At 35.9% G+C, this 12,110-nt stretch overlaps 1 protein-coding gene across 1 annotated transcript in view; it reads left to right on the top strand.

Moving 5' to 3' along the window:
• The first annotated feature begins 4,556 nt into the window (after nucleotides 1-4,556).
• Rrp15 (ribosomal RNA processing 15 homolog) overlaps nucleotides 4,557-12,110 on the top strand; it is a 63,379-nt gene continuing 55,825 nt past the window's right edge. The window contains exon 1 of the mRNA XM_027934776.2: nucleotides 4,557-4,711. Coding sequence (XP_027790577.1) covers nucleotides 4,567-4,711 — 145 coding nt within the window. The 5' untranslated portion in view covers nucleotides 4,557-4,566. The remainder of the gene's footprint in view (nucleotides 4,712-12,110) is intronic.

The raw sequence follows: 12,110 nt of genomic DNA, 5'->3' as shown, positions 1-12,110 counted from the left end.
TCTGGAAATTCTCTCAAAGCTATATGGTAGGGTAATTATGGACTCAATTGGCTTGCTTTGCTATCTCTCAGTGATCTTTACCTTCCATAATCTAAAGTCCAGTGTTTTAAAACCTGTTTTTGTATATATTTTGTCTATTTTTGGTTGTTTTGTGTGGAAAGGTAAATTTAGTACTGTTACTCCATCTCTCTCTCTCTCTCTGTGTGTGTGTGTGTGTGTGTGTGTGTGTGTGTGTGTGTTGGTACTAGGGATTGAACCTGAGACACTCTGCCACCAAGCCTCATCCTTGCTTTTTTTTTTTTAAATCTTGAGACAGGTTCTCACTAAGCTGCAGATGCTGGCCTCAAGCTTGTGATTCTCCTGAGCCAGCTTCCTGGGTAGCTGGGATCATAGGTGTGTTCCACCATGCCCAGTGTGTTACTTCATCTCAACCAGATGTGGAAGTCCCACAAACTTTTTATGAAATCATTTTAATTCCATCATTTCTCTTATATTCTTTCATATTCTACTTACCTTTTAATTTGGGTTATGTTCTCAGATATGTAGTTCTTGGTTTTCAAGTAATTAAATCTACCAATTAATATTTTAAAAATCACCACCACTGATTTTCGAGATGTAAAAGTGTTTCTATGATTCAGATAATGTAGATATTCACTTATGTTTCTGTATTTTTCTTACAGTTTGTTTCATATTTAGTTCTGAAATTCATTTTAAGGTACAATGTGAGATTTTAATTTCTTTCACTCCCCAAGTTGTCAATTTTACTAAAATAATATTTGCATAACATATCCATTTACATGTAATGTCTCTTTATGTATTTTAAGAGTTCACATATTCTAGGATTCAGTTAATTTCCATTTTTTATCTATTCATGTTAACTATTATAATTTTAGAATACATTCGAATAGCTGAATAGGCAAATTTTGCCTCCATATTATTTATTAAAATATTATTCTTTACTTTTCTTGAACTTTGGAACTTTTTTATCAAGACCTTGCTGTATGCTCCTTCTTTCCCAAAATTAATTCCAGTAGAATTTTGGTTGGAATACACAAACATCTTTAGATTATTTGGTCTGTCCTTCAGGAATATGGTACATCAATTAATTTTTAAAATGCTTTCATTTCATTTCCATCTCTTGTTATGGTGCCGAATCTACTACATTGTTTAGAATTCCCTTTCTTCTAAGGCCACAGTAGAGTTTAACATTAACAACAATCTTATCTTTGGGGAAATTTACCTCACTAATGTTTGGGAACTTAGCATTTGTTCTATGCATAACTCTATTCTAGTCCCTCTTTCTTGTTCCTTCTCAAATAGGAGCTCTCGCATTCCCTGCGGTCCTGAGATCTCTGCTTTTTCTTTTCTCTCCTTCCTCTCTGTGGACAGAACTCCAAGAACCATCATGTCACCAGAATCTGTTTTCAGAGCCCCTGTCTAACCAGCCTTGAATTCAGACTTTCCCAGAAGAGCATCTCCCACTCTGGAAACATTGTGCAGTTCTCTCTCCCTGATGCTTTCCATTTCCATTTGCTTAGACCTTCTAATGCATTCACACATTCAAACTGCAACAAATAGCGCGTTTAGAAAAAAAAAATTTTATCAGTTATTTTTGGGATTTTTACAGAGAACTCTCATCTTAATCTCCATCACCCTTCAAAAAATGAGTCACTCCATGTGGAACTTTCTAACAGTGCTGTAAGCAGGGAGGGAAGTTGTGGGTGCTGATAATATCTTCTTCACAACACCCATGCTAGTTTTGCATTAGTCAAGACCGACAAGGAGACAAAACCTGCTTAGTAATTTGAATAGGCAGGTTAATATAAAATATTATTAGCTTTAATGTAGTAACAATGTATTGGCTGCTAAGAAGGAAACTAAACTACAAATAGAGTAATAGCAAACATAAGAAACAGCAAATTACCCCCCGTATAGAAATTAATGCTAAAGGAAGTGGCCCATCCTTGTACCCACAGTTGAGATTCAGATCTTGTGGTTCACTGGAGGAGTGGCTGTTGTGCGGCCCTGTCAAAACTTGTTGAAAATCCTCCTTCTAGAACTTTCTGGAAATCAGTGCTCTTTAAGGTACTGGGGAAAGCTGTGGATGTGCAGCCTCATTTTGCAATGGAACTATATAAGGAGGGTTGCTGGGGGAAGCTACTGGCTCCTGAGTGCTGCTGACCACTGGGCATTGCAGGAGAAGTCATCTGAGCTGCTGGAGTCTCCTGCTAGAGAGGAGCCAGCAGAGAGAAGCACACTGGAACCTTCTTTTTACAATATCACTCTAGTGCCCTCTACTGACAAAGCTTAACATTTGGCTGGTCCGTAGAGAAAAAGTATTTAAAGAGCCCAGCTATATTTTCACCAAGCAGCCAAAAAGGGTGAATTTGGAGCTGAGAGGTAATAAGCTGATAACTACCATAGGTTTTCATCATAAGGTTCTCATAAAAGCATCTAAGCAACTTCAGTAATTTCCATCATAAAGTATGCACTCTATTTGAATCTTGTCACTTATTTTGAATCATTGTAAGGGCTGGGATGTGTTTTCTAATTAATGAATACAAGTGCTTAATAGAAATTTTTATTGCCTAATTTTTTATTATGCATTTTCTAGGACATTCTAAGTAGGTAGTTTAGCTTAATAGTTGAGCCGACTTCAAAGCAGAGGGCTGAGATTTAAATATGATTCTGCTGCTTACTGGCTGTGTGTCCTTGAACAGTTATGTATTCTTACCTGAGGCTCAGTTTCTTCATCTATAAAATGGGAACAATAATAGCTCACTGACTTATTGTGAAGATTAAATTAATACAGGTACCTTCCACTTAACAGTAGTAATCCATTTCTGAAAAATCAGATTTCTGGGTTAAAAACCTGGAGCATATTTTATATTATTTTAAAAAGGAAAACTTTGAATATGTAATAAATCAACATCACTCACCATAATCTCCTAAACAGCAACTAAACTCAGCAAAATTACTTACAAATTACTCTATTGAGATGTAAAATCACTTCCTGATGGCAAAGGTATTAGCACATTAATTCAGGAACTATGTTTTATATTCAGTAACATCTTTTTCATTGTATATATATAATGTATATATACATTATATATATACATTGTGTATATATATATATATATATTGTCTTTCACTCTGTACAATTTTATTCAGTGCTTTCTCAACTGTGTTTGGAACTTGTATAACACTAGGCAAAGCAACAGCTAAATATGAAAGACTGCAGGAAGTAGGTTCGGCATCAGGCAGCGCGAAGGAAAGCATCACACTAAGCAGGATGGCAGAGCTTCTCAGTATGAGCAATATCCTCTAAGATACACCCTTCTGTTGACAGTAATTGCACTTCTCAGATTTATTCTATAATCTGATCTCTTACCATCTATATTTGGAATGGCATTTTTCCTGCACTTTTTTTTTATTTTAGAGGTAACTATTTTTTTATTTTAGAGGAATGCCATTTCCTCCAGATTGTATTTTTTTAATGTTGAGTTTTTAGGATGTAAATACATATTTCCTATATAAAAATCCATCAAAATATGTCAAAATGAAGATTCATACTTCCTTTGTCTCCTTCCTCCCTTCCTTTCCTCACAGAAATTTTTATATTAAAAATCAAAAATTTATTTGAAAAACACTAAATTAGGGAAAAACATTAGAACATGTTTGGCCTGTAAAACAAATATAAAGGTTTGCTTTATTGTCTGATTTCATTAACCCTGTATTTTTGACATTCATTCATCCCCCCCCCAACCCCACCCACCCCACCCAATATTATATATATTTTGAGCTACTACTACAGCTAGCCTTGGGATTACAACATTGAATGAGATGGTTCCTATCTTTAAGGGAAAAATAGGTGCAGTTGTGAGGTGCTGCACAGAAGGCAGGCGGGGCTGAGAGCACCAGAGGCAGAAGGTGGAGAAAACTAGCCTGGGCGGGGGGCGCTGGGATGCGCGCAGCAAGCTTCAGGTTGGGGGGGGGGGGCGGGTGCAGCTGAGTCCCCTAACACCTGGTAGCCCGCGGAAGTGAGGTTCTATTCAGTTTGCAGTTGGAAGCCGCTTGAAAGGTTAACCTGAAGACTATCTGATAAACTTTCTCGCTTGTCGTGCTGAGAATCTGGTGGCTGGGGTGGGGGTGGGGAATATTATATCTGACTACCAACCCGCGAAAGGGACGTTCAGTGGACACACTGGGACCGCTGTGGAGCACCCCAAATTTACATTAAACGAGGCAGCAGATGAAGGAAGCGGCCAGGGGAATGGAAATGAAAGGGGACGGGGTGGAGCTGCCGCCGGACCGGGCAGTGCACCAGTCCAGGGCAAACTGCCAGAGAGTCAGCCGATACCGTACATCCATTGACTTTTGTTTAGGAACCGACTTCATTTTAAGTCCTGGAAATTCAGACGTCTCTCTACCTATATTATGAGACCCAACCCTGGAATTTTGTGCAGAACCACCGCTTCCGGAACCTTGTGTTACCGGAACTAGGCGCGGAAGTTCCCTTCGTTGCCACCCGACGCAACTCTGAAGTTACGCTTCCGGTAAGGGAAAATGGCCGCGGCCGTTCAAAACTCACGTGTGAGTGCGGGGAAAAAGCTGAAAAATTCCTTAAAGAAAAAAAAGAAGATGAAAATGGTAGCCAGGGCTGTGACATCGAAGCTGGAAGATGAGGGCAAAGACGCTTCCGACAGTGAAGGTAATGTATTAAGGCTGAGCTTCGGCGTCTGAGAGGAAACACTAGGCTCAGTTCCCGGGAAGCCCGATGTCAGTGTGCTTGCTGGAAGCCGCCAGTGTTTCATCACGGCGTGACCTGGGTTGGAAGAGTTTGGCCCAGTGAGAAGGCTTGCTCTAATCTGTAATTTTGAGTATTGTTTACTAATTTTTTTTAGTACCACCGATATTAAAGGTGGTGAAACAGCTGCAGTTATTGAGAAATTTAACAAAGCGTGAAAGAAGGGAGATATTTGAAATTACCTGAGTGGAATAAATTTCAGAAAGCGAGAAGCAAGAAGCCAGAAAGAAGTAAGAGGAAGGAGGATGTATTCTTGACTATTGTGCATTAGGTGAATGCTGCTGTTTCGGAGTTAAGGACTCAAATAGAGAATGAAAGCAGAGTTTGTGGTACACGTGGGTTAAATAAAAGTAGCATTTGATAGCTATGTCTCAGAGACGCTTGATGATGAAAAGAAGGTAGGATTTATTTTGACCTTCAACCATGACGTGTCCTTGTAGGTTACAGGGAATTGCACACTGTCCTGACTTATGCTAAACAGTTACTGCTTGTTTGTACTAGAGGATACAAACAAAACTAACAGCTATTTTAAATAATGTATGTCTGATAATGTCATTTATTTGCTTAAGATGACCTAGTTGCCTCCCATCTCAGAGTAACATCCAGAATCTTTATACTGCATCATCTGGCTGAGGTTCTTTCTGTCACTCTGCTACTCACTAACTACTTACCTAGACAAACTGGTATTCTTGGTTTGTTTATCACATCAGATGTGCTCCCGCATCAGGCTTTCTGCACTTGGTGGTTTTACTGCCTAGAATACTCTACAGATACTTGTGTGTGTCTCAACTCATTTGTTTAATCTCTGATTCATTGCTTTATAAAAGACTCTTGACCCTAACCTTGTTTCTAATGCATCATCTCCACTCTTTTGTTTCCTTACCTTTGCTTTTTTATTTACTACCCTGCCCCCCCTTCTTTTCCCCTCAGCAATTTTAAAACCATCAGACATATTTGTGGTGTATCTCTCTAAACTGGAATGTGAATTCCATAAAATTATAGACTGATCTGTTCCCATCGCCTAGAACAGTGCCTTTTGCATAGTGTGTCTATCATAAGTATTTAAGTAAATGAATGAATCTGGACTTCAGGATCAAGAAGAAACTGTCATATGCTATTGCAGTCACTAGGTAATTAAGAGTCCTTATACCCTGTCAAGGGAGTTTAGGAGAACAATTTGATACTTTTTGAACTCAAAGACTGGTTCAGATATTGTCCAGGAAACAAATACTATTATGTTTGGAACAAAATGTAAGTACTGTTTTTAAATTTGGGTGGAAATTGGACTAATGTATACAAGTACTAGATAATTCCAAGTGGGAACTGTTATTCTCAGTACATTATTATAATACTAATTTGGTTCTAAGATTCTCTTGCTGTTATTTTGTACATCAGTTAACATGAGTTAAAGAAGGTGTCCTGCTAGTATGGAAACCTAATTATCCAGTTCAGTTCAATGAGCAATTGTGGTCTGTTATGTACTCCTCTAGGTGTTGAGGATACAAAGATTGAATAAATTCCTGTCTTAGAATTGCAATTTCAGGGAAGACAGCTATTAAACACATTGTAATACAATGTGTTATTAATTTGTTATGGTACAGTATTATTTAATTTAATAATAAGTATTATTAGAATGAAGTTATCCAGACCATGATCCAATTAAAAAATGTTAAGGATGGAAACAGAGAAGTCCATATTCTGTAGAAGCCAATCTAGGCATCAAGTTTTTTTATTATACCTTTTATTCATAGTATGTTTATTATCTTTTAACATGTATCTGTCCTTGTAGATGCACATTTTCCAAATGATGATGTATGTCTTGTTTATCTTTATTTTCAAGGGGTCTTTCTTGAATATTTTGGCTATTAGTAAATTTTTGTGTTGAATAAAATACAAAAGTGACATTTCATCTAGGCTTTATGAAGATAAATTATTTTCTAGGCTTGGACAATTATAAAAGAAAAATTTTCTCAGACATAAGGAGAAGCCCATGCATTGTCATTGTCATTCATCCTTGTTTGTTTTTGTTTTTCTCCTTCCTGGTACTGGAGATCAAAACTAGGGTTCTTTACCACTAAACTACATCTCCAGCCCTTTTCATTTTTTATTTTGAGTCTTGATAAATTGCCCAGGCTGGCTTCAAATTTGTAATCTTTCTGCCTCAGTCTCCTGAGTTGCTGGGATCACAGGCATGTGCCATCATAGCTGGTTGGTGTGCAGTCTCTTAAAATTCATTGTCTTGTGTTGGACAAAGTGAATTATTTGTTGTGGCTTCAGCTCTTTGGAGAAGTAACTAGAGGTGAAACTGGAACAGAGATTAAAGTAAGATTGTAGAGGACCTTGTGTGATATATGGAGATTATATTTTTAAGTGACAGGGAGCTATTGAGAACTTTTAAGCAAGAGAGTGACAGACATTTATAAATATTACTGCTGGCTGTATGGTGACTGCTGTAGAGTGCCTGAACAATCAGGCAATTACATAACTCCCTGTTGGGGCCTGCACTGGGTCAGGATAGAGAAGATAGAAAAGGCCCTACTTGAAATGTTTCTTAGAAAGAATTCAATTTTCCAACAACCAACTTAAACATAAACTCAAAGCACTGTTAATTTTGAGTATACTGTACTATTAGAGAATTAGATAATAATAATTTTTTTTGAGTTTTCCTTTGTTAAGTACTGTTCTGACTTATATGTCACTTCAGTTAATACCAACAATAACCCTATAAGGTAGATAACTAATGTCCTCATTTTGTAATATAAGAAACCAATGCACAGAGAGGGTTGTATTTTGCTCACTGAATATATAAATTGACAAGCAAGTTGATAAATGACAAAACTGTTATTGAAGTTGGTTTCTAATTCTGCACTCTGGGCCACTACGCTGGTGTGGTTGAAGAATCAGGAATATAAAAATGATCAAAAAAAGCTATTTGGAAAGTGAAAGGGATAGGGTCATACTATCTGAAGAAAGAAATGACTGGGAGCAAGGAGTCCTTGATACTGGGACAAGCTTTTTCCCCCACTCAAGGATGTTCCATTACTAAGGGTATTTTTTGAGGTCAGATTTCTATAGCATTCCTTGTAACGTTTATAGCCATTGTTTCCCTCAGTCCACTCTTCTATTATCTATCATTCTCTTCCTCCCCTAAAACCCATATATTGTTTCTAGAAACAAATTCCCATGTTTGCTAAGTTGTATAAGAGGCACCTGTGTTTGTACTAATTCCTAGGGTGACTTCAGGCTAGTTATTTACTATTGTAGGTTAAGCATCCCTATTTGGAGACTCTGAAATGTGAAATGCTCCAAAGTGTATATGGAACATAAATGAATTTCTTGTTTAGATTTGGGTCCCATTCCCAAGATATGTTATTATACGTATGTAAATATTCCAAAATTCAAAAGTTTGAAGCACTTCTGATCCCCACTGTTTTGGATAAGGAATACTCAACCTGTATCTGCTTCAGTTTTTTTAAATCTGTAAATGAGGGGGATTATGATGTCTGTCTTAAGGATTGTTGTGAAGTAAATTGAGTTCACCTATGTAATAATTCAATATTGGGCCCATGGTACTTAATCATAAATAGTAGTATTAATGAATTTCCTTTCTGATTCAACAAGACTGTTAGTTTCATCTCTTTATTGCCAGATATGCTTTCCAGCCTGTGATAACAGTGGTGTTTATAAACTGGAAGTTTCTCCAGAATAGTGGTTTGAATTTCCTTTAGTAACCCTAAGAGGCAGTGAATGCATTTCTGTTTTACAGAAGATATTCATGGCTGCAAGATGTTATCTGTTATTTCTCTCTTACTCCATAATTTAATCATTTGATCTTACCTTGGGGTAATATTCCAGATTAATGATGATTATTTTGACAACTACTAATTGCCTCTGCTTAGTTGTTCCATAAACATATTTGCGGAACTGAATTCATGATTTCCCTTCCCAAGGCTGATTATATTTTTGAGAATGACATCACTATCTACCCCCTGCCCAAGGTAGAAACAAGTATCATCCTTTACTCTTTCCTTTGTTTCCACATTTGTTTGATTTAATTCAAATATTTCTTGTCACCAACTTAATTCTTGCCTATATCTCTTTTGTTTAGGTTAGTACTAACAGTTAATATCTGTGTGCCCTGTTGATAGCTGCACTTTCTGCAGTATGTCCTCTGGTCATTGTTTCTTAAATTACCAATGATGAAGGACCATTTTTATTTTATTATTTTTAAAAAATTTCCAGTCTGACATGGATAGATATCTTTAAAAATAAATAAAATGATCAAGAAACATGAGCACATATTTGGATATTGTGGAAATGTCAAATTGCCCAGTGTTCCTAAATACTTACTCTCAGTTTGTGAATTCATAGTCACTTTTCACTATTTGATAATGGTCTATCAACTCATAGCACACACTAAATTAGTGAATACTGAAGATTGCTTTTAGGAGAAATAAAAAGTAATAAAAGCTAAGTTCTGCCTGAATAAAATTTATTTAGCATATGTATTTTTTTTCTATAAGGTATACCATAGTCTTCTTGGGCTTATGGAGGCCAGAAAGCATAATTGGGGGCATTTAAAATAGTGAGGTCACTAAGAAAAATGCACAGAAATATGAAAAACATAACACCAAATAGTCTGGAAAGGACATCTTTTCACTGTATGAAAGCTGAAATAAGAAGATAGAATGTTGCCTTGGCTGAGTGTGTGAATATAGGCAGACTGAAAATTTTCACCACTCTGAGCATGTTTGTGGATGACTGTGAAAGTTCTATGAGTGTTGATTTTGAGTTTACAAATAAATTTTATCAAGTGGGTGAATTTGCAAATAGAAAGTGCATGTATGACAATTGGCTGTGTCTCCTTATGAACTGCCAGTAGTTTGCATAACCAGCCTATGTGGTGTGATCAATGCTTGCTTCTCAGAGCTTCCATCTTACCATTTCCTAGTTTTACTGCATTCTGAGCTCCTAGTTTCTTGCCCAGCATGACCTCTTCCCTTCCTAGTATGCTGTGCTGCTAGTATACTTTTTTAGACTTCACTTTCTCTTAGTCTTTTCTGAATTCTTTAGGTTTCAATATATTTCTTTCCATCTAGTTTCCCTTTCAGAATTTAGACTTTCTTTTTGATAGAGATAAATAATAATAAAGGGCCCTTTAATAAATTTAGGGATGTAGGACTATTGGTTAGTTGTGTATATTCTTCTTTGGTTTAACTCAATTTGCTGTGTAATGTAAGAAATTCCTTTTTGTAAAATCATGTCTCTGGAAAGGTGCACCTTGGAAATGATTTGTCTAGTTCAAACTAGGACTAAGTTATCAAAAGTTTTCAGATGGTGGTACTGAAAAACTATAAAGTCTCAGACCTCAGACACACAAGAAATCAGTATACAAATTATAGGCATATTATTAGGAATAGTTTTATTAGGAGACTGAATCAGTTTGAATTTTAACTGGTGCATAAAATCATAGGGATGTGCATTATATTTACATTTGAAGTAACTTCTATAGCAATATGCTGCCTATATTTCACAGGATACATTTTTTTTTATTTTTTGTTTTAATTTCTTTTCACATGTTACATAAGAAAAGTAGAAAAATGTGCTTATGTGAGTGTAAAACTTTTAAAAATATTATGTGTTATAGAAAATTCTGAAACTCTGTAAGGACAGGAACCTTGTCAATTTTGTTGGAAGCTTTATCTCAGTTTGACAGAAAGCCTCATGCATGGTATAGTACTTTGAGTACTATACATTTAATCATGTGCAAAATCAAAAGCTTATCAATGCCATTTTTTTTTTACACTTCTCTTAAACCATTTTATCACTGAGGTTAAAATTAACTGAAGTTGTATATAATATAAATTTGAGATAGCAAAATGATTTAGGTTGAAATTTGGTATGATACTTTGCCTTGAGATTTGAAGTTTGATCATGGTAAAATTGCAGGTAGTCATGAAGCAGAGATGTGTGCAACTATAGCCAGCATCTTAAGTAAAATGTAAGTGTCAGGCAGCATAAAGGGGAGGATGATACCCCTATTTGAATTATCCCTGAACTGTGTAAATAACAATGATGACATGAAGTATTACAAAGGGGAGGAAGGTAGTCTCTACCTCCTGAGTTACCCTTGAATATTTATTGAATTGATACATTGTAGGTTTTGATTCAGTCCTAACTAGATTTCTTAAGCTTCTGATAGTGGTGGGAAAGCTTCTATACTCAGTAAATCAACCAAGGTAAAGAGAGTGTTGGTTGCTATTCAGTGCCAGGATCTGATTGACCTGGCCTGACAGTAGAAAAGTGAGGCAGATGGTAATTTTAGGTTTTCTGGCCAAAAAACCTGAATTGTTATGGTCACACATGTGAAGAGTGGCTATCTACTTCTAACACAGGACTTGATAACAATCTAGTTTAGAATGTTGTAAGAGGTATGCCTTCATTTTTTATGAACTACAAACTGTATATAAGATATAATAACCTAACAGATAAATGTGCTTTTCATCAAACTGTAGCTTATAACCTCCTTCATCTTTTAAGTTACTTAAAATAGCAAAGAAACATGCCTAAGAAATGAAGTATATCATACATAGCCCTACTTGAGTGGTTTAGCAATTTATAGGACACACTCAGGAAACAGACAACTTCCAGGCTCTCTCTGCTTTGGCTTCTCCAAATAGTTCATGTAATTTCATCTGACAGTGCTATTCCGTGGTAGCACTTTATTTCTGGTTATTTTTATGGAAACTTAGGTTGCCTTTTTTTGTTCCCCAAAGGTAATTGTTTTTTAAAAAATTTTAATACATCAGTTTTTAATATTCTAAGTTGAATAATAATTGGCAGGAAAGACCCTGTGGCATGGGCAGAAGGAATGATTTACAATAGAATAGGGAGTAGTAGTTTTATACAGCTTTTAATAACTAGGGATATGTTTATATTTATGTAAAATATCAGAATAGGGAATGGAATGGACTCTTAGGATTAACTGAGGCTGTTAGAAATTTCTTTCTAATTCAAGCTTTATTAAATGATGTTTAAAAAATATTATTTGCTGCATTTGTTCAGTGCATATTATTCTGAATTGACTCTTTCATTCTAAGCCTTTTAGTGTTTCAGAAATCTAATACCCTAATACTCTACCCCATTAGCTTTGTGACTTAGGGCATGTTTTTTAAACTATTCATCTACATAAATAGAATAATAAAATCAACTTATATAGAAGTGTTGTGAAATGCATAAAAATGTTTTAGATAGTAGTTAGCCCTAAACGTGTTAGTTAGTTTGTATTTGTATCAGTATTTTA

This window comes from Marmota flaviventris, chromosome 12 (genome assembly GCF_047511675.1).
Source record: "Marmota flaviventris isolate mMarFla1 chromosome 12, mMarFla1.hap1, whole genome shotgun sequence".
NCBI lineage: Eukaryota > Metazoa > Chordata > Mammalia > Rodentia > Sciuridae > Marmota > Marmota flaviventris.
Note: the sequence above shows the minus strand (reverse complement) of the source record. Positions and strands in the feature narration are given on the sequence as shown.